The sequence below is a fragment of the Coregonus lavaretus genome (genome assembly GCF_964263955.1).
Source record: "Coregonus lavaretus genome assembly, chromosome: 5".
Classification (NCBI taxonomy): Eukaryota; Metazoa; Chordata; class Actinopteri; order Salmoniformes; family Salmonidae; genus Coregonus; species Coregonus lavaretus.
In genome coordinates this window covers 22,084,222-22,111,022 of record NC_139992.1, presented here as the reverse complement: position 1 = coordinate 22,111,022, position 26,801 = coordinate 22,084,222, and the positions used below count along the sequence as shown (strand labels likewise).

The following is a 26,801-nucleotide window of genomic DNA, read 5'->3' as shown; positions in this document are numbered from 1 at the left end:
TGATGGCCTTTTCAGGAAATGACTTTATTTTTGTCTAAGAAACTGTAATCCCACTGAGCCCCACTGTGGGGAACAAGCCGACTAGGGTCCTGATGAGAGCTGAGTGAATTGGAGTGAAGTGGGCCCTGTCCTCTCTGTGTGTCCTAACAGCGCTCTGCACAGGCAGTAGTGGAGGACAGTGAGAGGATCTTTCCTGAGCTTACCCGCTCCATTGCGAGACGGAGCTCTAAGGTGAAGCAGCTGATCAAAGCCCTGGAGATGACTGAAGTGAGTCGGACTGAAGGACAACTGAAGCGACTGGAGCTGGAGGTGGTTGAGCTGAGGAGGAAAGACGCTGAGCTGGAGAAGCTCTCACACACAGAGGATCACATCCATTTCCTCAAGGTGACATCACTCATTCTGTTATCAGAGTAAACAGCCTCTAGACTTTTGCGGTATGCCCTAGAAATCTGCTTTCTGTGGTTACATGACGTTACCTTCTTTTTCCCGATCTCTCGTAGAGTTTACAGTCTTTCTCTGTCCCTCCGGGAATTGAGGCCTTACCTAGCACTTTTAACCCTCACATCTCCATTGAGGATGTCAAGAAGTCACTCTCTGAACTACAAGACCGAATGGAGAATGTATTCAATGAGGAAATGGCAAAGATAACTAGAAAAGGTAGAGCTTATGTCTTATGCATACAGAACCATGAATACTATATTTTAGTGATATATCATTGGTAAATGCTCTGTTCAATTAAAAGTGCAATCTGCAATATTTATAGATGTTCAATTATCATTTCAATTAATTATATATACCCATTGATTCTTGCCTCAGGAGCTTAGTACACATGTATTACCTCAGCATAACTCAAAATATAAACAATGTATGTATAGTTAAAAATTATGTTTAAATCTATCCTTTGATCTTATCCTTGCATCCGTAATTTCAGTTATTTATTCAGCCCCATCCCTCTGCTTTAGAACAAACCATGTGGCTGGCTGCTGTTTGGCTAGGGAAAAAAGAATAACAAATTGTGCCTTTTAAAATGTATTTATCTAACCTTTTACCTTTTGAAGTTGGATATGCCATTCATTTAGCCAGCAGCCCCATCAGGAAAATCCTCTTCTGCTTTGGAGAATCCACCTCTGGCTTCAGCTTCCAGCCCGTCATCAGTCCCTCCAAGTCCCCGTCCAAGCTGAACCAGATCAGGGTGTCTGTGGACGAGGACCAGGACCTGACCCAAGAGAATGACAAACAGGCTACTGAAACCAACGTTTTTACTGGTGGGGCAGCTTCAGTGGGAGGATTTACTTTTAGATTTGGGGCCGACTCTCAGCCCACCACCAACCCTCCCCTCCCTGAGCCTGGCTACTTCACTAAGCCCTCCGTCGTACCTGTCCAACCACCGAAGAGCATTGAGGGGAAGCCGATCCCTGCTGAGCCTCCTAAGGTGCTTAGCTTTGGTGCTGGAATAGTCGCCCAGTCCACTCCATCGTCCACTGCCTTTAAATTGAACTCCAACTTCAAATCCAAATCGATGGGCCCCTCAGAGGGGAAGCCCCACTATCCTCCTAGCCAGGGAGGGATATTTACTTTTGGCACTAAAAGCGCGGCTGGGTTCTCCTTTGCTGACGCAACCCAGATCCAGGACAAACCAAACCTGTTTGGAAAAATTTACCAGCCATTTAATTTCACTGATGTAACCAAGCCGGTATTTGGGCTGGAAAACACAGCGGAGGAGGAGAAGGGAGCGGAGAGCAATAACAACAGCACTCACGTGGAGGAGGACGAGGATGGGCCTCACTTTGAGCCTATTGTGCCCCTCCCTGACAAAGTAGACGTGAAGACTGGAGAGGAGGAAGAGGAGGAGATGTTCTGTAACAGGGCCAAGCTGTTCAGATTCGATGTGGAGACAAAAGAGTGGAAAGAGAGGGGCATCGGCTTAGTCAAAATCCTAAAGCACAATAGATCAGGGAAAGTGCGTCTGCTGATGAGGAGGGAGCAGGTTCTGAAGATCTGCGCTAACCACTACATCATGCCAGATATGCTCCTGAAACCAAACGCTGGATCTGACAAGTCCTGGGTCTGGAATGCCGTTGATTATGCGGATGAGGAACCAAGGCCTGAGCAACTGGCCATCCGGTACAAAACGGCAGACGAGGCATTGCTCTTCAAGACAACGTTTGAAGAGGCTCAGAAGATCATTCCCAAATCTCCAGAAAAGCAGCAAGATCAGTCATATAGAAACATTTTTTATCCTAAACCCTCTGCTCCAGAGACGACAAACTTTGCTGCCAAGTTTGCAAAGAAGTACGGGGAATGGGACTGCGATGTGTGCTGCGCAAGAAATGCAGCTAAAGTTATGCAGTGTGTTGCCTGCCAGACTGACAACCCTAATGCCCCATCAAAGCCGGACAGCGCACCGGCTACTGACATCAAAGGCTTTATTAGTGGGGCAGCTTCAGTGGGAGGATTTACTTTTGAATTTGGAGCTGACTCGTCAAAAGACACCAACAGCGCAGGATCTATTGGAAAAGGACTTGGGTCTTTTGGAACTCAGATAACCTCCTCCTTTATGTTTGGAACCAGTGGCACCACTTCTATACCTGCTGCTGGTTTTGGTGCCCAGTTGGGTAAGAGGAAAGAAACCACAAAAGTAGCAGCAGAATCAAAGCCCTCAACAATTTCATTTGGCTCTGGATTTGCTGCACAGTTCGACAAAAACCCAGGGCAGTGGAACTGTGATACATGTGTCGTAAGAAACGAGGCCTCTGCAATCAGTTGTGTTTCTTGTCAAACTCCTAACCCTTCGGCAAAATCAACAGTAGAGGTAGCACCAACAACAAAGCCAACAGTGTCAAGCTTTGGTGCTCTATTTTCTAAGAAGGATGGACAATGGGACTGTGATTCCTGTCTAGTGAGGAATGATGCATCTGCCTCTAAGTGTGTTTCCTGCCTGACACCCAACCTCAATGCTAGGAACGCCTCCTCTCTTGGGGCCATGTGGGACTGTGACAGATGTCTAGTCAGAAAAGACGGCTCTGCTAGTCAATGTGTTTCCTGTCAGATGCCCAACCCCAATGCTAAGAGCACAGCCACAGCCGCCCCTTCCAGCTCATCCTTCAGCTTTAGCTTCGGGAGTCAGAGTGCCTCTACTCAGCCCGCATTCACTGGGTTTAAAGCGAACTTCAACAGTGACAGCTCTTTTCAGTTTGGCACAGGTAAAGTTGATAAAAGTTCCCTTGCATCCTTCACATTTGAGACCCCTCCTCAGGCTGAAAGCAGTACCCCCAGTGCTGCAGGCTTCTCTTTCACCATGCCCATCCCAGCAGGTGGCTTTAAGTTTGGCACTCAGGAAACTGCAAAGGAAACCCCACCAGCTGAAACTCAGACTCCTGCTTCAGTGTCTGTGTCAATGTTCCTGAAGAATATCGCAGAGCAGCACAGAGAGAAAGAGAAGGAATCTGGCATCAGTGTATCTGCATCAGCGCCATCAGTGGACAAGACAGATCAGGATGAAAATCCCCTCTTCACTGCCAAACCAAAAGACTTCAGTTTTGCAGACTTGGCTAAAAACTCACAAGGACACTTCCAGTTTGGACAGACTGATTCCAATTTAAAAGGCTTCACCTGCGCTAGTGAGCAGCTGTTCACATCCCTTCAGTCAAACCAGAGGGCAGACACCTCAGCTGACCAGGATGAAGAGGACGTATACAAGACAGAGGAGAATGACGATATCCAGTTTGAGCCTGTGGTCCAGATGCCTGAGAAAGTGGACCTGGTCACAGGAGAGGAGGACGAACAGGCCCTCTACTCCCAGAGAGTGAAGCTTTTCAGGTTTGACGGAGACATCAACCAGTGGAAGGAGAGGGGCGTTGGGGTCCTCAAGTTCCTGAAGAATGCCACCAATGGCAGGCTCAGGGTGCTGATGAGGAGAGAGCAGGTCCTGAAGGTGTGTGCCAACCACTGGATCACCACCACCATGAACCTGAAGCCTTTGGCTGGCTCCGACAAGGCTTGGATGTGGCTGGCTAATGACTTCTCTGACGGAGATGCCAGACTGGAGCAACTCGCTGCCAAGTTTAAAACACCAGAGCTGGCTGAGGAGTTCAAGCTGAAGTTTGAGGAGTGTCAGAGGCTCCTGTTGGACATCCCACTGCAGACTCCTCACAAGCTTGTTGACACAGTCAGAACTGCACATCTCATCCAGAAGGCAGAGGAAATCAAATCCGGTCTGAAAGACCTTAAATCCTTCCTGACTGATGACAAAACAAAGATCAAGGAGGACGACAGCCAAGCTAACGTCACGACAGCCAGTAACACCTCTGGTCTGATCATCAAGCCCCACGCAGAGAGCACTGGCCCTACCTTAGAATGGGAGAACTATGACCTGAGAGAGGAGGCTCTGGACGACACTGCTGACACCTCTGTCTACGCCTCACCCCTAGCAAGCAGCCCAATCAGGAAGAACCTCTTCTGCTTTGGAGAATCCACAGCTGGCTTCAACTTCAGCTTCCAGCCTGTCGTCAGTCCCGCCAAGTCGCCGGCCAAGCTGAACCAGAGCGGGGTGTCTGTGGACGAGGAGCAGGACATTAGCCAGGAGGAGGAGCGAAACGGACTGTACTTTGAGCCTGTGGTTCCCCTGCCAGACCTGGTGGAGATCCCCACTGGAGAGGAGAATGAAAATGTGTGTTTCAGCCACAGGTCAAAGCTGTACCGCTATGACAAAGACCTGAACCAGTGGAAGGAGAGGGGCATTGGAGACCTCAAGATACTGCAGAACTACGACACCAAACGAGTCAGACTCGTCATGAGGAGAGACCAAGTCCTGAAGATCTGCGCCAACCACTGGGTCACATCTTCTATGAAGTTGGAGCCCATGAAGGGTGCTGAGAAGGCCTGGGTCTGGAGCGCAATTGACTTTGCCGAGGTAGCTGAGGGAAATGTTGAGCAGTTAGCGGTGAGGTTCAAACTGCAGGATGTGGCCAACTCCTTCAGAGACATCTTTGAGAAGGCTAAAACTGCCCAGGAGAATGACATTCTGGTCACTCCCATAGCCTCCAGTGAGGCCCTTCCTCAGGAGGAAGCAACAGCGACGGGGACAACAGTGTGTGGACAGGCTGCTGTGGCCATCCTGGAGGAGACCACCACAGAACGGACGGAGCTGAATCCTGAGACTTTCCAAACCCCTGACTGCAAGGCCTCCACCGCCACACCACACAGCCCTCTCCACCCCTCCAAGATGGTGATGTCCCCACCCAAGTTCCTCTCTGGAACAGACTCTCTCCAGAAGATCTTCGGCAGCAGCCCCCCGTCACCCAAGAAGGATGGTTCTTCAGAGAGCTCCAAGGTTAAAGACAGCGGTCGGACCTCCCAGCCTTCAACTGCATTCAAAATCCCAGATAAAGGTACGTCTTTTGTTGTTATCCTTTCGTGATTAATTTTGTTGATCTTGTGATTCAGTGTAAACTGCTTGTTTTTGAATGGTGACGCCCATGATGGGGTTTTCACATAATTTGACCCCATTGTGTTGTGTTTCCATTCATGTCCCGTTGGTTTATCGCATTGCTCCTCCCACCAGCCCACACTCTGTGTTAGCAGGACAGAACTTAACCGTCACTCCCATTAGCCTAACTTACATCCACTCTTCCTCACACTTGGTATTTTGATATAGGTTGTTTGATATGATAGCCGATGTAATTGATTATATAATCCATAGCTCAGTTGGTAGAGCATGGCACTTGCAACGCCAGGGTTGTGGGTTCGATTCCCACAGGGGACCAGTACGAACAAATATGAAAATGTATGGAACTCACTACTGTTAAGTCGCTCTGGATAAGAGCGTCTGCTAAATGACTAAAATATAAATATAATTACGTTTAGCCTAGTAATCGAATCCCATCAGGATAATGCAGTCACAAGATTTACTGCAGGCTACATCTTCATGAAGGCAGAAATGGGGACAGGACATAGTTAGATAGAGGACTCTAGATGGTTAAAACCAGTTATGGACATTGAGAGCTTCCACCCTTTTAAAGTAGTCAACTGGGTGGGACTTCCTATGGGTTAAGGAAGGATCACATGATTCCATCTGGGTCATCTGCCAGTAAATTATACTTCAGAGCAAACACTAGGTGGCAGTATGCACCAGTGTAGTTTGTTTGCCAGCTCATAGAAGCAGTAGTAGAAGAAGAAATGGACTACTTAAAAATTGAGATTTGTAAATGTAAATGTAAATGTTCAGCAACTACCCCCAATTCTAGCTTGTCTCACTTGCCAACCATTATTTTGTAGGATTGGATTTTAGGCTTTTCAAAGATAACCAATGGCTTTTTAACCAATGGCGGCAGGTAGCTTAGTGGGTAAGAGCGTTGTGCCAGTAACCGAAAGGTCGCTGGTTCTAATCCCCGAGCCGACTAGGTGAAAAATCTGTCGATGTGCCCTTAAGCAAGGCACTTAACCCTAATTGCTCCTGTAAGTCGCTCTGGATAAGAGCGTCTGCTAAATGACTAAAATGTTTTTTTTTAATGTTTTTGGACCAGCTCCTCATCCACCCAAATTGAGCCCCCAGGTACTCTATGTGTGTGTGCTGTGACACGTCACCTACACAGCTGTCACCTGTTTGGCCTTGCCTGGTAGCCGGTCTTAACCCGCACGCAACGAATGCACTGTACAAACCTTTAGTACAACAACCTAATGAGCTGCATGTCCATGTGTGATACTCAACAGTAACTCTTACTATAGTGAGATATAGGCTTACTGCGGATGAAAGTTAGGATAGTTGTGTAGCTAATGGAGGGGTGAAATGATAGCAGCCAGTACAGTGTTGACGGCCATTCAAAGTTCTTCTCCCTCTATTGAAAGGAGACACGGGGAGATTTCAGCCATGCTTCCTGACAGGAATGTGCTGTCACAAACACTCCTCAATGTCATACACACATTTTTAGTCCAGGATGTGTAGCAACAGTGTGAAAGGCAAAGCCCACTCTGGTCCGGTTCGTTTCAGAGATTTCTGTCTGAGTGAAAGAGCCAGAGTTCAAACCGAGGTAGATAGTGCTGTATGTCACAAGCATTCATGTTCTACCACTGGACAGTAAACTATGAATTGGTTTTAAAGCACCAGGAGGAAATGGTCAAACTGCAATCCCTGGTTGGCCTCATGTACAGTACACTGTAGATCCATGGTTCTAATGTTTATAATGTCTTTGAGATTTACTTAGTAGTAATAGCATTCTCAGAGATATAGGAGACTGCTCGCTCTGTGTGGTGAAATGCATGGCGTCAATTTTTTTGATGCATGTGTTTTCAGTGTGGAAGTACTTGCTTAGTGAAATGGTTTGTGACTTTCTAGTAGGAGGTGCACAATTTTCAGGATAGTAAATAAAATGTTAGCCTGCCCTTTAGTACCAAACAATTACCTTGCAGCATAATTACATCAAGTCATATTACATTTTCTGTAGATCCAATTGTTATTGTATAGTAATTTGCAATTGTATTATTCAAATTCACCTTGGAGATTAATATAATTGTATTACTCTGTTCCTGCTCTCAATGTCTCTGTTCTGTACACTGCTCTGTAGGAAGGGGGCCTCCTGAGTGAGTTGTCTCACTCTTTGTGTTTTTGTGTTATAGCACCTTCTCAGGCGGAGGCCGACGATGACAGTGAGGTGGAGGTGGTCTATGTGAGGCAGCCGACAGCGGAGCAGGCTCTTCTGGACAGGGAACTCCTGCTGCCTCTCACCTTCTTCTGCTACCAGAACGAACCAGGATATACCAGCGACGACCAGTCAGAGGGTGAGAAAGACTCTCTCTCAAACCTTTTCTACCTGCATGAGCAACCGTTTACTAATTGTAGTTGACAGTGTTGCTAACGTTAGTTTGTGCTGTGAATATTGCAGATGAGGACTTTGAGACAGCAGTTAAAGCACTGAATGGAAAACTGTACCAGGACCTTCCTAAGAGAAAGGCTGCATGTGCAGGTTCTGGTAAGTTTCATGGCCAAAGCAGCTATAGAGATAGGTATGAATAGGATAGGTTGGGGTGAAATTTATCCTCAAAAGTTACTTCTCCAATAACCTGCTCCACTCGTCTCCTCTCAGCAGGCCAGACGGAGGCAGGTGTTGAGGCTGAGGCAGGTGTTGAGGGTCTGGACACGGAGGTTGAGGTGGTGTGGGAGAAGAGGCCTACTCCAGAGGAGGGACAGAAAGCCAGGAACCTGCAGCTGCCTTCAACCTTCTTCTGTGGTGTAGGCAGCGATAGCGAGGCAGAGAAGGACAAGACAGAGGACTTTGAGACAGAGATCCGCAAAGCACAGGCCCTGGTGAGATTATATGATATATGCATTTGTTTGCACATAGGTAAACAACTTATAAAGTAAAGTAAGTAGCCTTAGCTTGTGCGAGCCAGAACAGCTCATAGGAGCAGGAACCTATCACCTGTTGCTATAGCGTGAGGCAGCTTGTTGTACAAGGACACCAGCTAGACAGGACACTAGTCTAATGCAGGGCCTTACCCCAATCTATCTCCTTAAAGGAAAAATCCACCCAAAACCACTAAGTCCTTTAATTTACAGTGGTAAATAACACTAATATGTGATAAAAATATTTGTGTGAACAAATGTTTCATTTTGGCGTTATAATAAGGTTGGTAGCAACATGGAAAATTGTTGTGGAAATCTGTTGCATCTCAAGTCGACTACAAAATCCACAATGCAATGCTCTCTCTATGGGCTGTCTGGCTGACTAGCTAGCTAGCAAACGTAGCTACACACAATAATACGAAAGATAATATCAGCATGTAAAGTAGCTAGTTAGCTGTAAAATCGCCTAAACAAACTGCACTATCAATTTAGGAGTCTACAATCTCACTGTGTTCAACCTGCAGATCGATGTGCCTTACAGAGTGGAGTCTAACATTCGCATCGGCAGATATAGTTTTGAGGAGATGGGAAACGTTTCCTTGCTATGTCAATAGGCCACGCGGTGCATTCTGGGACAATGAGTGCTCTCCTTCAAGGAGTGAATGGGAGTTTATTTGGCGCTAGCTCAAAAACCCAACGTTAGCACGAATTTCGTCAACAAGAAGTACAACATTACAAATCTCTTCCAAGATGTGAGGTAATTAACTTGCTATCTGTAATATCGTATAGCTTTGGAATCGTGACATTACGTACTTTCGAGGAAAATAGACACGTTTATCGACATATACACAGACTTTGAGAAGGGATTGCGTGACGATTAGTTTAGCAACCCTGTGACGAAGCATGACAACGTGAACACGATTGGTCGACAGTCTGTGGAACCCCATTTGGGTCTTTGCGTGTCAATAAAGATACACGTAAAATAACATTTACATTTACGTCATTTAGCAGACGCTCTTATCCAGAGCGATTTACAAATTGGTGCATTCACCTTATAGCAAGTGGGATAACCACTTTACAAAATGTTTTTTTTTGGGGGGGGGGGGTGGGGTAAGGGGTGTAGAAGGATTACTTTATCCTATCCCAGGTATTCCTTAAAGAGGTGGGGTTTCAAGTGTCTCCGGAAGGTGGTGAGTGACTCCGCTATTTGATGTGTCAAATAAAATAAGCTTGTTGATTAATCAGGACCTTAATATGACTCCACGTCACATAATAATTGAACATGTTCATACAATTTTTACGTAGTTATTACACATTGATTACGCTATCACTCGTATGTCATATGTCACAGCTATTCACCGATACGTATGCTATGATGCTGGTAAAGTTTTGTTTCGGGGCGGGCGCAGACACACTTCCCCAAGCTCTGGGACAGTGCTGGTCATAAAGAAAACTAGCTAGCTGATGAATTCAAACATTGTTCTTCCCCAAAAACATAGCAAAACGACAATCTGTGTCTGTAGCTATAGTTAGATAGCCAACTATTTAGCTAGGTGTCATAATCTAAAATACCCCTAATTTATAAAACAGTTATTTGATTCATGATGGTCGGACCCACCGATGTGAAGCTAGACACAATAAGGATTAGCCAAAATAAAGAAATGTGCAGTTCGCTTTCAAAATAAAAGTCTCTAATTGAAAGTGATGCAAATGACTACAAATAGTGCCATAACGGAATAGATCATGCTAAATGAGTTTGGAATGTTGTTATATAAATTCAACAAAATACTATTATTCTTTAGAATTGCATTGGGGGCATACTTATTTCACTGTACAGCCTTACCTATGGATTGTGGATCATTTACATGGGGTATCAGTCTACTCAGTGACACCCACAGAACATTAGCATCGTAGCTCTTATTGCGGGACTATGAAACAACTGTGAAATGAGCCACATTTATTGTACCAGTCAACCTACTATGTGTATTGAACACTATTCCCGAGGAAAAACAATACAACGTGGATGTTTTGGGGTAAGGCCCTGCACGAAGGCCCTGCAGTGCCATAATGGAATAGATCATGCTAAATTAGTTTGGAATGTTGTTATATAAATTCAACAAAATACTATAATTTGTTAATTTGACAAAAATCTGTTGAAATCACACTGTGGGTCTATTAGACTTTAGAATTGTATTGGGGGCATACTTATTTCACTTTACAGCCTTGCCTATGGATTGTGGATCAATGACATGGGGTATCAGTCTACTCAGTGACACCAACAGAACATTAGCATCGTAGCTCTTATTGCAGGACTATGAAACCACTGTGAAATGAGCCACATTTATTGTACCAGTCAACCTACTATGTGTACAATATTCCAGAGGAAAAACAATACAACGTGGATGTTTTGGAGTCTGATAACTCAGAGGAGGACTTTGGGAAAAAAGTGCTTGGGTACTGAGTAGACTGATACCCCATTTCATTGATCCCAAATCCTTAGGTAAGGCTGTACAGTGCAATATTGATGTCAATACGCACAATAGGCTGACTGGGCGGCGGTAACCAGCATTACGACCAGGAATATGACGTTCCCGAATTGGATCCTTTGTTCGTACCCCCCAGGGCAATTTAACTTATCCCAGAGGCTGCTCCAAGTCACAGCCGGCGGAGAAGTATATTACTCGCTAATGTTCAGTCTCTGGACAATAAAGTAGACGAGCTCAGGGCGAGGATCTCCTTCCAGAGAGACATCAGGGACTGTAACATACTCTGTTTCATGGAATCATGGCTCTCTCGGGATATACTGGCCCCGTCCATACAGCCAGCTGGGTTCTCAGTTCATCGCACAGACAGGAATAAAGAACTCTCCGGGAAGAAGAAAGGCGGGGGTGTATGCTTCATGATTAACAACTCATGGTGTGATTGTGATAACATACAGAAACTCAAGTCCTTTTGTTCACGCAACCTACATTTTACATTTACATTTTAGTCATTTAGCAGACGCTCTTATCCAGAGCGACTTACAGGAGCAATTAGGGTTAAGTGCCTTGCTCAAGGGCACATTTACGTCATTTAGCAGACGCTCTTATCCAGAGCGACTCACAAATTGGTGCATTCACCCTATAGCCAGTGGGATAACCACTTTACAATTATTTTTTTTTGGGGGGGGGGGGGTAGAAGGATTACTTTATCCTATCCCAGGTATTCCTTAAAGAGGTGGGGTTTCAAATGTCTCCGGAAGGTGGTGAGTGACTCCGCTGTCCTGGCGTCGTGAGGGAGCTTGTTCCACCATTGGGGTGCCAGAGCAGCGAACAGTTTTGACTGGGCTGAGCGGGAACTATGCTTCCGCAGAGGAAGGGGAGCCAGCAGGCCAGAGGTGGATGAACGCAATTCCCTCGTTTGGGTGTAGGGACTGATCAGAGCCCGAAGGTACAGAGGTGCCGTTCCCCTCACTGCTCCATAGGCAAGCACCATGGTCTTGTAACGGATGCGAGCTTCAACTGGAAGCCAGTGGAGTGTGCGGAGGAGGGGGGTGACGTGAGAGAACTTGGGAAGGTTGAACACCAGACGGGCTGCGGCGTTCTGGATGAGTTGTAGGGGTTTAATGGCACAGGCAGGGAGGCCAGCCAACAGCGAGTTGCAGTAATCCAGACTGGAGATGACAAGTGCCTGGATTAGGACCTGTGCCGCTTCCTGTGTAAGGCAGGCTCGTACTCTCCGAATGTTGTAGAGCATGAACCTGCAGGAGCGGGTCACCGCCTTGATGTTAGCGGAGAACGACAGGGTGTTGTCCAGGGTCACGCCAAGGCTCTTCGCACTCTGGGAGGAGGACACAACGGAGTTGTCAACCGTGATGGCGAGATCATGGAACGGGCAGTCCTTCCCCGGGAGGAAGAGCAGCTCTGTCTTGCCAGGGTTCAGCTTGAGGTGGTGATCCGTCATCCATACTGATATGTCTGCCAGACATGCAGAGATGCGATTCACCACCTGGTTATCAGAAGGGGGAAAGGAGAAGATTAGTTGTGTATCGTCAGCGTAGCAATGATAGGAGAGGCCATGTGAGGATATGACAGAGCCAAGTGACTTGGTGTATAGGGAGAAAAGGAGAGGGCCTAGAACTGAGCCCTGGGGGACACCAGTGGTGAGAGCACGTGGTGCGGAGACAGCTTCTCGCCACGCCACTTGGTAGGAGCGACCGGTCAGGTAGGACGCAATCCAGGAGTGAGCCGCGCCGGAGATGCCCAGCTCGGAGAGGGTGGAGAGGAGGATCTGATGGTTCACAGTATCAAAGGCAGCAGACAGGTCTAGAAGGACAAGAGCAGAGGAGAGAGAGTTAGCTTTAGCAGTGCGGAGAGCCTCCGTGACACAGAGAAGAGCAGTCTCAGTTGAATGACCAGTCCTGAAACCTGACTGGTTTGGATCAAGAAGGTCATTCTGAGAGAGATAGCAAGAGAGTTGGCTAAAGACGGCACGCTCAATAGTTTTGGAAAGAAAAGAAAGAAGGGATACTGGTCTGTAGTTGTTGACATCAGTGGGATCGAGTGTTGGTTTTTTGAGAAGGGGAGCAACTCTCGCTCTCTTGAAGACGGAAGGGACATGGCCAGCGGTCAAGGATGAGTTGATCAGCGAGGTGAGGTAGGGGAGAAGGTCACCGGAGATGGTCTGGAGAAGAGAGGAGGGGATGGGGTCAAGCGGGCAGGTTGTGGGGCGGCCTGCAGTCACAAGTCGCAGGATTTTATCTGGAGAGAGAGGGGAGAAAGAAGTCAAAGCATAGGGTAGGGCAGTGTGAGTAGGACCAGCAGTGTCATTAGACTTAACAAACGAGGATCGGATGTCGTCAACCTTCTTTTCAAAGTGGTTGACGAAGTCATCCACAGAGAGAGAGGAGGGGGGGGGGGGGGGGGGGGAGGATTCAGGAGGGAGGAAAATGTGGCAAAGAGCTTCCTAGGGTTAGAGGCAGATGCTTGGAATTTAGAGTGGTAGAAAGTGGCCTTAGCAGCAGAAACAGATGAAGAAAATGTAGAGAGGAGGGAGTGAAAAGATGCCAGGTCGGCAGGGAGTTTAGTTTTCTTCCATTTTCTTCCACCTAGAATACTTCACAATCAAATGCCGACCGTATTACCTCCCAAGATAATTATCTTCGGTTATAGTCACAACCGTGTATATTCCCTCTCAAGCTGATACCACGACGGCCCTCAAGGAACTACACTGTACTTTATGCAAACTGGAAACCACATATCCTGAGGCTGCATTTATTGTAGCTGGGGATTTTAACAAAGCAAATTTGAGGAAAACGCTACTGAAGTTCTATCAACACATCACTTAGGAAAAACACTAGATCACTGCTACTCGCCTTTTCGAGATGCCTACAAGGCCCTGCCCCGCCCTCCCTTCTGCAAATCAGATCACGACTCCATTTTGCTCCTCCCTTCCTATAGGCAGAAACTCAAACAGGAAGTACCCGTGCTAAGGTCTATTCAACGCTGGTCTGACCAATCGGAATCCATGCTTTAAGATTATTTTGATCACGCGGACTGGTATATGTTCCGGGTAGCTGCTGAGAATAACATTGACGCTTACACGGACACGGTGACTGAGTTCATCAGCAAGTGTATAAGGTGATGTTGTTCCCACGGTGACTATTAAAACCTACCCAAACCAGAAACTGTGGATAGACAGCAGCATTTGCGCAAAACTGAAAGTGCGAACCACCGCATTTAAACATGGCAAGGTGACTGGGAATATAGTAGAATACAAACAGTGTATTTATTCCCTCCGTAAATCAATCAAACAGGCAAAATATCAGTACAGAGACAAACTGGAGTCGCAATTCAACGGCTCAGACACGAGACGTATGTGACAGGTTCTACAGACAATCATGGATTACAAAGGGAAAACCAGCCACGTCGCGGACACCGACTTCTTGCTCCCAGACAAGCTAAACACCTTCTTCGCCCGCTTTGAGGATAACACAGTGCCACCGACGCGGCCCGCTCCCAAGGACTGTGGGCTCTCGTTCTCCGTGGCCGACGTGAGTAAGACATTTAAGTGAGTTAACCCTCGCAAGGCTGCCGGCCCAGACGGCATCCCTAGCCGCGTCCTCAGAGCATGCACAGACCAGCTGGCTGGAGTGTTTACAGACATATTCAATCTCCCTCTATCATCCAGAAGGTGAGGTCAGTACATGTGCAACAAAGCTGGAACAGAGAGACTGAAAAACAGCTTCTATCTCAAGGCCATCAGACTGTTAAATAGCCATCATTAACCAGCTACCACCCGGCTACTCAACCCTGCACCTTAGAGGCTGCTGCCATATATACATAGACATGGAATCACTGGCCACTTTAATAGTGGAACACTAGTCACTTTAATAATGTTTACATACTGCTTTACTCATCTCATATATGTATACTGCATTCTATTCTACTGTATTTAGTCAATGCCACTCCGACATTGCTCGTCCTAACATTTATATATTTCTTAATTCCACTCTTTTACTTTTAGATTTGTGTATTGTTGTGAATTGTTAGATACTACTGCACTGTTGGAGCTAGGAACACAAGCATTTCGCTACACCCGCAATAACATCTGCTAAATATGTGTATGTGACCAATAAAATGTGATTTGATTTGGGTCCCACAGCCAAAGTCCTGCAATAAGAGCTACTAGGCTAATATTTGCATAAACTCTTCACAGTTGTGTTCTGTGGGTGTCACTGAGTAGACTGATACCCCATTTCATTGCTCCACATTCCAACACTCCAACCTTGTTTAACATTATCTAGTCTAAATATGGCACGATTCCACCAATTGTAACCATTTGCGTCACTTTCAAAGAGGGACTGAATTTGAAGGCGAACCGCAAATTCCACTATTGTGGCTAATCCTTATTGTGGCTAGCTTCACAACACATAACCCGGTCAGGTCAAGCCTCACAAACCAGATGAAGCTAGCTGGCTGCTTATAACGTTAGCTTTGGGCAACAGGGTTAAGTAGCTGGCTAGCTAGTTATTTTCATGAACTTAAGTTTGAGTTCAATTGGAGAACAACAAGTGGCTACCTAGCTAATACTTACTCACATGGATCCCTAAATCATTGCTGAGAATATTGAAAATGACTGCCGTTTTTACTGGTCATTGTTTTCAGGCTGGTTGCATTGGTGCTAGCTACCCCAGAGGTTTCTAATAACACCTGTATCAAATATATTTGCTGACATTTTTGATCCTCCTCGTTTGATTTCAAATGCTCACACAGACGTTTTCCCATTCGGTCGAACAAATAATGCCTTATTACCGACGCGGTATTGTAAACACATCCTAGCCGGTGTGTGTGCTTGTTTGCAGACTTGTTTTTTTTGTACATCTTTGACAGTGCTACTGATCATAGTGGTGGCGCTTGGCTTGTTCGTGCAAATTCAGCATACACAACATTCTATAATAGAATTGTGTTATTTGACGTATCAAATTAAAAGCTTATTTGACGCGTCAAATAGTGTTATGTTTTTTGACACACAAAGACCCAAATGGCTGAGTGGGGTGTTATACGTTCCTTCATGCAATGGATTCCTATCTCCTTTCTATAATATCTCTGGCAACGGCACCATGCAATGCACCCTGGACTAAATAGGCAGACAAATAGGAAAAATGTGTTAGACTCTACGTTAAAGAAAACATTTCGAGGTAGGAATATATGACAGAGAATCTTGCATGTTCTAATCAAAACATTTCTATATGAGTTCTGTAATCTTACACCCTCCAGATTATTAAACCCTTGGTCTCATCATTAACCTGTGTGTAACTGTGTTGTCCAGGTGGAGACTAAGTCAGGGGAGGAGGATGAGGAGATCCTGTTTAAGGAGCGTACCAAGCTGTACCGCTGGGAGAGAGACCTGAGCCAGTGGAAGGAAAGGGGTGTGGGAGACATCAAGATCCTCTTCCACCCCGATAAGAGGTTCTACCGCGTGCTGATGAGGAGGGAGCAGGTGCTGAAGGTCTGTGCCAATCACACCATCTGTCAGAGCATGGAGCTCAAACCCATGAACACCTCTAACCAAGCCCTAGTCTGGACAGCTACTGACTTTTCAGGTAGGTCTATACATAGCTCCGCGACACACGCACACAGAGCTATGTAAATATATTGATTCTTATATAATTGATGAATTGATAAAGGTTTTGATCCTTTGTTCTCTCTCCAGAGGGTGAGGGTAAGGTGGAACAGTTGGCAGCCAAGTTTAAGACGGCAGAGCTGGCCGAGTGTTTCAGGAAGACCTTCTGTGAGTGTCAGAGTCGTATGAGCCAATCAGAGGCCTCAGCCCTCTCCTCCTGCCAGATGTCCAGGGTCCAGGAAAATTCCAGAGAAGCCAATCCCCAGGTCAGTGTTTCCCCTGTCTGCTATTGTATAGGTGGGGCGCCTAGCCTACCACTTTTGTCCCCTCCACCTAAAATAATTTGTTGGAAGTTTTACTAAAGAGCCCATAAATGTAAAATAATCTATATGAAACTCTGCCCCCAGGTGTACCTCTCTATCTCCGCTGACAACAAGCCCCTGGGAACGGTCACCATAGAACTGTTCTCTCACATCGTCCCCAAGACAGCTGAGAACTTCAGAGCACTGTGTACAGGACAGAAAGGCTTCGGGCTGCGCAACTCTGTCTTCCACAGGGTCGTACAGGACTTTATGTGTCAGGTGAGAAGTGGGGAGTGAAGGTGGGGGGTTAGCCTCAAACCAGACAATACTAAGAGCCACCAAAGTGCTTTCATAATCAAATAGTAGGTCACAGTTGGTGCCTCTTGGAACACAAAATCGTTTGTAAACCACTGCAAGAATGTATAACTCTTCTTGGTCCTGTCTCGTTCTTTTCTAACCTCTGTTAGGGTGGAGACATCACCAACCAGGATGGGACGGGAGGGAAATCCATCTACGGGGACAAGTTTGAGGATGAGAATTTTGACGTGCGCCACACGGGCCCGGGGCTGCTGTCCATGGCCAACCGTGGCCGAGACACCAACAACTCCCAGTTCTTCATCACCTTGAAGAAGGCTGAGCACTTGGACTTCAAACACGTGGCCTTTGGTTTTGTCAGAGAGGGCATGGACGTGGTTCGCAGCATGGGACAGCTGGGGACCAAGACTGGCAAACCCAGCAAGAAGATTGTCATCACCGAATGTGGACAACTGTAGAGCTTCGCTCTGTTCACTGACTGTGGACAACTCAACTGTAGGGCTGAGATCTGGTCACTGACTGGACGGCTATCGGCCTTCGCTCTGGTCATGGACTGGACAGTGATAGGCTTTCAAACTGTGGAGTTGACAACTATAGTAGGAACATCTCAAATGAGACCCTATACCCCATGTAGTGTACTATTATTTTAACCAGAGCCCATGTGGAGTGCACTAAGGTCTCTGGTAGTACACAATGAGGGGAATAGGGTGTAATTTGAGATAGAGACCGTCTCCTTTTGATAAATGTTGCCCCACCCTGAGGGTAGCACGTGACTGTGTGAATCCACAGACTTTATTTTTGTGTATAATGTACATGAAAGCGCTGGTTCCTTCATAAGCTCCCTAACTTGATTGTTCTGTATAATTAAGCCTTAATTGAGATGAACAAGAAACCTTGTTTAAAAACCAACCTGTGTTCATTTTGAACTGCATTCCTCTCCTGCTGCCTGTGTATACTTTTAGGTGTGTTTTTGTGTATACATTGATTTCATAATGTGCAAATTATGGAGACTACACTTGTCCATCTTAAACTCTAAAGGTAGGAATATGAAGAACTATAACCTTCTGTATGACACTTTGGGAGAGGGATGACATTTTATGGTTGTGGAAGAATCTATGCTATTCTGTTGACAAATATCACTTGGGGTTGAAATGATTCTTATTGTCAAATAAATAAATGATGCTGGAGAATGGCTTTAGAAATAAAGTTGCTTTATACTGATTACTGTGAGGATGCCCTTTACGATCTCAAACATACACTACATGACCAAAAGTATGTGGACACCTGCTCGTCGAACATCTCATTCTAAAATCATGGGCAGTAATATGGAGTTGATCCTCCCCTTGCTGCTATAATAGCCTCCACTCTTCTGGGAAGGCTTTCCACTAGATGTTGGAACATTGCTGCAGGGACTTGCTTTCATTCAGCCACGAGCATTAGTGAGGTCGGGCACTGATGTTGGGCGATTAGCCCTAGCTCGCAGTCGGTGTTCCAATTCATCCCAAAGGTTTTCGATGGGGTTGAGGTCAGGGCTCTGTGCAGGCCAGTCAATTTCTTCCACACCGATCTCGACAAACCATTTCTGTATGGACCTCGCTTTGTGCACGGTGGCATTGTCATGCTGAAACAGGAAAGGGCCTTCCCCAAACTGTTGTCACAAAGTTGGAAGCACAGAATTGTCTAGAATGTTATTGTATGCTGTAGTGTTAAAATTTCCCTTCACTGAAACTACGGGGCGTAACCCGAATCATGACAAACAGCCCCAGACCATTATTCCTCCTCCACCAAACTTTACAGTTGGCACTATGCATTGGGGCAGGTAGCGTTTTCCTGGCATCCACCAAACCCAGATTTATCTGTCTGACTGCCAGAATGTGAAGCGGGATTCATCACTCCAGAGAACGCGTTTCCACTACTCCAGAGTCCAATGGCGGCGAGCTTTGCCCCACTCCAGCCGACGCTTAGCATTGCGCATGGTGATCTTAGGCTTGTGTGCGGCTGCCTGGCCATGGAAACCCATTTCAGGAAGCTCCCAACTAACAGTTATTGTGCTGACGTTGCTTCCAGAGGCAGTTTGGAATGCGGTAGTGAGTATTAAAACCCAGGACAGGCGTTTTTTACGCGCTTCAGCACTCAGTGGTCCCGTTCTGTGAGCTTGTGTGGCCTACCACTTCGTGGCTGAGCCGTTGCTGGTCCTAGACTTTTCCACTTCACAATAACAGCACTTACAGTTGACCAGGGCAGAAATTTGACTAACTGACTTGTTGGAAAGGTGGCATCCTATGACGCTGCCATGTTGAAAGTTACTGAGCTCATCAGTAAGGCCATTCTACTGCCAATGTTTGTCTATGGAGATTGCTTGGCGGTGTGCTCAATTTTATACCACTGTCAGCAATGGGTGTGTCTGAAATAGCCAAATCTACTAATTTGTATATATAGTGTATATTGGATTTGTTTTAGGTAAGTGTACAAAAACTACAGAGGTATTGGTTTCAGGCTTTTCATTAATGAATAATACAGATAGGCCTAGTTATCGACAGAATGCATCCAAAAAAAATGACTGTCTGTGGGGCATACTACAAAGCAGGATCAATCAGTTAGCAAGCTAACTTTTATAAACAACCATAACTATTGCTTTTCTGGTTCATTAAGAAAGCAAAGCAACTTATTGATCCTTCTTTGTGGTACACCTCTCTGGTCCAAACAGTTGAAATAGTTATATTACTGTATTTTATGCATTTCATATTCTGTTCGAGATTCCATGTGATTATTTAAGGTAATACAACTTATCTGTAATAGAACCTGTATTCAGTGGGGAATGATTGTAGGCTAACCTAATCAGCTCACCTGGAGTTGCGCTGCCCACATCAATCTAATGGCGCAAGTCACTAGAGAGGAGATAATTCAAGTAACAATAAAATAACAACGAGGCTATATACAGGGGGTACCGGTACCGAGTCAATGTGCGGGGGTACAGGTTAGTCGAGGTAATGGAGGTCATATGTACATGTAGGCAGGGGTAAAGTGACTATGCACAGATAATAAACAGCAGGTAGCAGCAGTGCAAATAGTCAGGGTAGCCATTTGATTAATTGTTCAGCAGTCTTATGGCTTGGGGGTAGAAGCTGTTAAGGAGCCTTTTGGACCTAGACTTGGCACTCCAGTACCACTTGCGGTGCGGTAGCAGAGAGAACAGTCTATGACTTGGGTGGCTGGAGTCCTTGACAATTTTTTGGGCCTTCCTCTGACACTGCCTAGTATAGAGGTCCTGGATGGCAGGAAGCTTGGCCCCAGTACTCACTTCCCTCTGTGGTGTCTTACAGTCGGATGCCGAGCAGTTGCCATACCAGGCGATGATGCAACCGGTCAGGATGCTCTCGATGGTGCAGCTGTAAACTTTTTGAGGATCTTGAGACCCATGCCAAATCTTTTCAGTTTCCTGAGGGGGAATAAGTGTTGTCGAACTCTCTTCACGACTGTCTTGGTGTGTTTGGACCATGATAGTTTGTTGGTGATGTGGACACTAAGGAACTTGAAGCTCTCGACCCGCTCCACTACAGCCCCGTCGATGTGAATAGGGGCGTGTTCGGCCCTCCTTTTCCTGTAGTCCACGATCAGCTCCTTTGTCTTGCTCACGTTGAGGGAGAGGTTGTTGTCTCTGACCTCCTCCCTATAGGCTGTCTCATCATTGTTGGTGATCAGGCCTACCACCATTGTGTCGTCAGCAAATGTAATGATGGTGTTTGAGTCGTGCTTGGAGGCAGTACAGGAGGGGACTAAGCATGCACCCCTGAGGGGCCCCTGTGTTGAGGATCAGCGTGGCAGATGTGTTGTTGCCTACCCTTACCACCTGGGGGTGGCCCGTCAGGAAGTCCAGGATCCAGTTGCAGGAGGAGGTGTTTAGTCCCAGGGTCCATAGTTTAGTGATTAACTTTGTGGGCACTATGGTGTTGAACGCTGAGCTGTAGTCAATGAACAGCATTCTCACATTTATTTGCTCTAGTAGCTAGGTTTCCATCCAATTGGTGACAGCTTTTCATATGAAAATTCTGAGATAGCCCTACGCATAAAGAAAATATGCACATTTCCCCACCAGTGGTGTTTCCACCAAACGACTTGTTGCCGATAAAAATAGGTGCGTGATGACGTTGTGGACCCAAAATGTACACGTCGCCTAAGTTTTCATGTACCTATTAAAAATCTAAACTTCAATGTGTTTCCATCGCATTTTCAACTCTACCAATAGTTTGGTCACAAAAACGTTTGTGTTAAATAGCAAATGTGCCTACTCTGGTTTCGGCACGTGCGCTCTAGCCAACAGCTGGCAGAAACAGTCTAGCCAACAGCTGGCAGAAACAGTCTAGCCAACAGCTCACAGATACAGTCTAGCCAACAGCTGGCAGAAACACTCTAGCCAACAGCTGGCAGAAACACTCTAGCCAACATCTCGCAGAAACAGTCTAGCCAACAGCTGGCAGAAACACTCTAGCCAACAGCTGGCAGAAACAGTCTAGCCAACAGCTGGCAGAAACACTCTAGCCAACAGCTGGCAGAAACAGTCTAGCCAACAGCTGGCAGAAACAGTCTAGCCAACAGCTGGCAGAAACAGTCTAGCCAACAGCTCACAGATACAGTCTATCCAACAGCTGGCAGAAACACTCTAGCCAACAGCTGGCAGAAACACTCTAGCCAACATCTCGCAGAAACAGTCTAGCCAACAGCTGGCAGAAACACTCTAGCCAACAGCTGGCAGAAACAGTCTAGCCAACAGCTGGCAGAAACACTCTAGCCAACAGCTGGCAGAAACAGTCTAGCCAACAGCTGGCAGAAACACTCTAGCCAACAGCTCACAGATACAGTCTAGCCAACAGCTGGCAGAAACACTCTAGCCAACATCTCGCAGAAATAGTCTAGCCAACAGCTGGCAGAAACACTCTAGCCAACAGCTGGCAGAAACAGTCTAGCCAACAGCTGGCAGAAACAGTCTAGCCAACAGCTGGCAGAAACAGTCTAGCCAACAGCTGGCAGAAACACTCTAGCCAACAGCTGGCAGAAACAGTCTAGCCAACAGCTGGCAGAAACACTCTAGCCAACAGCTGGCAGAAACAGTCTAGCCAACAGCTCGCAGAAACAGTCTAGCCAACAGCTGGCAGAAACAGTCTAGCCAACAGCTCGCAGAAACAGTCTAGCCAACAGCTGGCAGAAACAGTCTAGCCAACAGCTGGCAGAAACAGTCTAGCCAACAGCTGGCAGAAACAGTCTAGCCAACAGCTGGCAGAAACAGTCTAGCCAACAGCTGGCAGAAACAGTCTAGCCAACAGCTGGCAGATACAGTCTAGCCAACAGCTCACAGAAACAGTCTAGCCAACAGCTGGCAGAAACAGTCTAGCCAACAGCTGGCAGAAACAGTCTAGCCAACAGCTGGCAGAAACAGTCTAGCCAACAGCTCGCAGAAACAGTCTAGCCAACAGCTCGCAGAAACAGTCTAGCCAACAGCTCGCAGAAACAGTCTAGCCAACAGCTGGCAGAAACAGTCTAGCCAACAGCTCACAGAAACAGTCTAGCCAACAGCTGGCAGAAACAGTCTAGCCAACAGCTGGCAGAAACAGTCTAGCCAACAGCTGGCAGAAACAGTCTAGCCAACAGCTGGCAGAAACAGTCTAGCCAACAGCTCGCAGAAACAGTCTAGCCAACAGCTCGCAGAAACAGTGCGGGTAGGCTAGTCTATGAGATTATTATGGATAAGAGCGAGAATATTTGTCAAATGGCACTCAAGCATCGATCATCATGTTGCCAGAATAAGACCCTCGATATTTATTGGAAAGGAGCATTGAAATCACTGTGCATTTTCACTGCCCTTTGAAGTTCATCATAACTTATTTCATCTGTAGCCTAATAAACTGTATGGTTTCCTGTGTCATAGTAGGAAGACCTCACACCATATCATTGCGTGACTCCAAGTTTACTTCATTATGATGATTATTATATCAATATTTGTGCATAAAGGTGTTTCACCCGCCATTTCTCGCATAATTCATTTTACTGACACAAAAAGATCCCACCATGTCGAACGAACAAATTATCTGTATTTATAAAATTGTACCGAAACTTCCTGTTTCTATCAAAGCTGTCGACATTTTTTTTTAATATGGTATGACTCGCATAAAAACTTTTGATGGAAACATGGTAATGGGCATTCCGAGTCTTTTCGGTGAGCCGGCTCTGTAATGGCTCTTCGGATCTTCGTTTAAAATGCTTAAAGATCTACCTAGAACGATAAACAAATTAGCAAATCTCCAATATATAGCGCAAAAGGTAGGCTACCATTATGTTAGATAGTGAAATCCGTTTTCAAATATTTTTTCACCTGTCCAAACTATTAGATCGCCTGCATTCTGTTTTATTTATTTTTTTACGCATTGAAAAAAATTGCGTGGACCATACTGACCTGCTCTCCCCACTATTTGTTGTTTCTGCAGTGAGGATTCACCCGCTTTAGATAATTATTTTGTAACTTATCTGCAGAAAAACGTTACTCTGAGCTCAAAAAGCAGTAGTAGCAGTTGCAAATCAGGGAGCCATAATGAACGGCTGCGATTCGGTTCCCGACGTTCACTTAAAAGATTAGGTCAAAAAGAGCCGTTCGTTAGCGAGGGACCCATCACTAATTTGCTCTCGTGCTTGAGTTAGAAGCGGCAACATTAATGAACATTCCAGAATCTATGATAGACAAACTTTTTTCTATCTGCAAATACAGGTATGAAAAAGGCACGTTTTGTTTATTTAATCTGTTAGTTAAAGTGTGGATACATTTGATCAGTTTGGACTTTCCTTCACTTACATTTACATTTTAGTCATTTAGCAGACGCTCTTATCCAGAGCGACTTACAGTTAGTGAGTGCATACATTTTTCATAGTAGGTAACTTGTGGTGACCATGGCGTGTGCAGCCATCCATGTTCTGAGGAAGAAAGGTTTGGAAGGCCAAGTGGGCAGGAGCAGTATGGGGAACAGTAACACCCAGTCAAAGTGACTACCCAGAGTGTCAGAGTACAGTAGACCAACTTCACATAATCATGGTGGCTGGGCTTGCATCCAGAGGACGCAGGCCAGGGTACTGCAGGCTCATTTTAGATCCAGGACCATGGAGGCCGGGTTCTCCAGGTAGTCCCTCCACAGGTTGGAAAACTGCGCCATGGTGGCCCCGTCAATGATCCGGTGGTCTGCCGACCAGCTGACGTTCATGATGTAAGCTTTCACCACCTCGTCCCTCGAGTTAAACCTTGGCAGGACCTGGATCTTTCCTAGAGCGCCAATCGCCACCTCAGGAGGCAGAATCACTGGCTTTGCATAAGTGCCTCCAATCGAGCCGATGTTGGAGAGGGTGAAGGTGCCTCCCGTGAGGTCGGCCGTGCCCAGCTGGCCCGTGGCACCCAGGGTCTGCATGCGGTTGAGCTCCACTGCGATCTCAAACACACTCAGCAACTGCACATTCTTCACATTGGGCACCAGCAGGCCCTGGCTCGTGTCCATGGCCAGGCCAATATTGTGGGATGCCTTGTAGATGATGTTCTGAACAGCCTCGTCCACTGAGACGTTGAGGATGAGGAAATGGAGAAGGCCCAGAGAAGCAGCCTTGATGAAGAAGGGCATGTAGCTGAGCTTGACCCCGCGAGCCTCTGACAGGTCCTTCAGCTCCTTGCGCAGCTGCACCAGCCTCGTCAAATCCACTTAATCTTTATAACCAAAGTGGGGGATCTTCAAAGCTGCAGTCATGGTCTTCACCATCGCCTTGTGGAAACCTTTCAGGGGCTCAGTGCTGTCCTTGCCCGTGAATACAGGCCTGGAGATGACAGGGAGCGGGACACTTGGTGGGGGCTTCGCCTTGGGCATGGAGGCCGAGGAGGAGGCGGATGCTGCGGGAGGGGGTGGCTGGATCTCATGGAATGGGGTTGGGGGTAAGATGGCCCTTGTCTGTTTGGCCAGGAAGTTGAGGATGTCCTCTTTGAGGATCCGTCCATCTCTCCCAGTTCCGACCACTTCCCTCAGCTTGATATTGTTCTCCATGGCTAAACGACGGACTGCAGGTGTGGCCTGGGTCTTGTGTCCCTTGATTTCCTGGTGTGTGTGCTCATCGTTTGACATCGCCGGGGTCTCCACAACATCCTCCTCATGGGCCACCTCCGGACCGGGCTCTGTCTCGATATCCACCAGGGGTGTGCCCACTAAGGCTGTGGCATCAACCTCATAGTAGAGCTTTTTAATGACTTATGTTTCCTAAAAGAGACAGAGTCCTGTTTCAACAATCCTAGCCTGGCCTCTGTCCAACACCACACCCCCTTTGTCCAACACCACACCCCCTACAGACAGAGTACAGTACAAACAACACCCACAGAATCAGGAAACGTTCCCACTCAACAAGCATTTCCAGAAAAACAAAACTGATCTGTGATACTCTGCTGCTCAGCCCATTGATGTGTTTACTATAATGGCAGAGGCAATGGACTTGATCAATTGTTCAATTTGCCTGGATCTACTGAAAGATCCGGTGGCTATTCCCTGTGGACACAACTACTGTATGGGCTGTATTGAGGACTGCTGGGATCAGGATGATCCGAATGGTGTCTACAGCTGCCCACAGTGTAGAAAGACCTTTACCCCGAGGCCTGTTTTGAACAAAAATACTCTACTGATTGAATTGGTGGAGAAACTGAAGAATACAGGACTCCATGCTGCCTTTCCTGCTCACTGTTATGCTGGACCTGGAGATGTGGAGTGTGATTTCTGCACTGGGAGAAAACTCAAATCTGTAAAATCCTGTCTGGTGTGTCTGGCCTCTTACTGCGAGACTCATCTACAGCCTCATTATGAAGTAGCTCCATTAAAGAAGCACAAGCTGGTCAAAGCATCCACACAACTACAGGAGAAGATCTGCTCTCATCATGATAAACTGCTTGAGGTTTACTGCCGTACCGATCAGCAGTGTATCTGTTATCTTTGTACAGTGGATGAACATAAAGGCCATGATACAGTGTCAGCTGCAGCAGAAAGAACTGAAAAACAGGTAAGGACATGAGCTTTGTACTTCTCTCTCATGTCTATTAGCACAGTTGACTATTAAGGAAGTGTTCTAAGGGCTCAAACAGGAAAAAGCAGGATGCACCAGAAAATATCTAGTGCCTCTTACAAGTCTTATTGTCTTATCAAGTCTATTCTACAATAATAATTCTTAATAATACTTTTCTTCACTTTATTGACCCTTATGGTTTTGATTTACGTTGGGTTTTTAAAATATGAAAATCTATCAACATTTTATATTGTACATAGCACAAGACTTTCTTTGATTTGGTGTTTTTGTGATGTATTAAATTTTTTATTACATATTATTTATTTTTATACAGAAACAGTTGGATGAAAAACAGCAGATATTAAGGCAGAGAATCCAGAAGACAGAGATGGGGGTGTTGGAGGCGAGACGGTCTATACAGTTTGTCAAGGTAAGTCTTGAAGAGGTCATTTGGCTGATGGCCTTTTCGGAAAATGACTTTATTTTTGTCTAAGAAACTGTAATCCCACTGAGCCCCACTGTGGGGAACAAGCCGACTAGGGTCCTGATGAGAGCTGAGTGAATTGGAGTGAAATGGGCCTTGTCCTCTCTGTGTGTCCTAACAGCGCTCTGCACAGGCAGTAGTGGAGGACAGTGAGAGGATCTTTCCTGAGCTTATCCGCTCCATTGCGAGA

The 26,801-nt window shown here is 46.3% G+C and overlaps 1 protein-coding gene, 1 long non-coding RNA gene and 1 pseudogene across 3 annotated transcripts; 2 read left to right on the top strand and 1 right to left on the bottom strand.

Moving 5' to 3' along the window:
• Window positions 1–258: 258 nt before the first annotated feature.
• LOC311129193 (E3 SUMO-protein ligase RanBP2-like) lies at window positions 259–18,281 on the top strand (the record flags this gene model as incomplete). Its single annotated transcript, XM_084161505.1, has 10 exons — window positions 259–384; window positions 501–657; window positions 1,059–5,390; window positions 7,615–7,776; window positions 7,881–7,967; window positions 8,082–8,302; window positions 16,151–16,424; window positions 16,535–16,710; window positions 16,852–17,025; window positions 17,214–18,281. 10 exons carry the CDS (start codon window positions 259–261, stop codon window positions 17,517–17,519), a joined length of 6,015 nt encoding a protein of 2,004 aa, XP_084017631.1. The 3' UTR covers window positions 17,520–18,281.
• A 5,690-nt stretch (window positions 18,282–23,971) lies between these two features.
• LOC311128977 (lipoamide acyltransferase component of branched-chain alpha-keto acid dehydrogenase complex, mitochondrial-like) lies at window positions 23,972–25,311 on the bottom strand (annotated as a pseudogene). The gene has a single exon. The product of its transcript is annotated as a lipoamide acyltransferase component of branched-chain alpha-keto acid dehydrogenase complex, mitochondrial-like (transcript).
• A 470-nt stretch (window positions 25,312–25,781) lies between these two features.
• LOC311128950 lies at window positions 25,782–26,785 on the top strand. The gene is made up of 3 exons (XR_014613240.1): window positions 25,782–26,124; window positions 26,462–26,557; window positions 26,733–26,785. It is a non-coding gene; the product is annotated as an uncharacterized lncRNA (long non-coding RNA).
• The last annotated feature ends 16 nt before the right edge of the window (window positions 26,786–26,801 follow it).